This window comes from Merops nubicus, unplaced genomic scaffold (assembly GCF_000691845.1).
Source record: "Merops nubicus isolate BGI_N331 unplaced genomic scaffold, ASM69184v1 scaffold32945, whole genome shotgun sequence".
Lineage (NCBI taxonomy): Eukaryota > Metazoa > Chordata > Aves > Coraciiformes > Meropidae > Merops > Merops nubicus.
The window spans coordinates 351-654 of NW_008612157.1; the positions used below are offsets into that span (position 1 = coordinate 351).

The 304-nt window shown below is 66.1% G+C and overlaps 1 protein-coding gene across 1 annotated transcript in view; it reads right to left on the reverse strand.

The window, feature by feature from the left end:
- LOC103774087 (docking protein 3-like) overlaps positions 1 to 304 on the reverse strand; it is a gene marked incomplete at both ends in the record, with an annotated part of 2,081 nt that overhangs the window by 282 nt on the left and 1,495 nt on the right. Inside the window, one exon of the mRNA XM_008941467.1 lies at positions 28 to 280. Within this exon, the coding sequence (XP_008939715.1) occupies positions 28 to 280 (253 nt within the window). The remainder of the gene's footprint in view (positions 1 to 27; positions 281 to 304) is intronic.

A 304-nucleotide genomic window follows, 5' to 3' on the forward strand; every position in this document is an offset into this window, starting at 1 on the left:
GGCAGGGGGATGCGAGGCAGGCTGTACCCCTCCCAGGGATGTGCTGGGTTGGGGCTCTTCAGCCCCAGATTCCCAGGACTGCGCCTCGATGCCCTGCACAGAGAGCTGAGAGTCTGAGGCAGAGAAGAGCCGGGGGTCCAGGCTGTCCTTGCCCTGCTGCTGCTGGAATGTGATGGCAGAGGCCACAGCCCGGCAGAGCTCTGGGGCTCGGGGGGTACTGAAGGTGAAGGTGCCCTCACCAGAGTCGCTACGGAGGGCAGCATCAAAGGGGAAGACAGACCGTGGGCCAGAGCCGGCGCGGAGG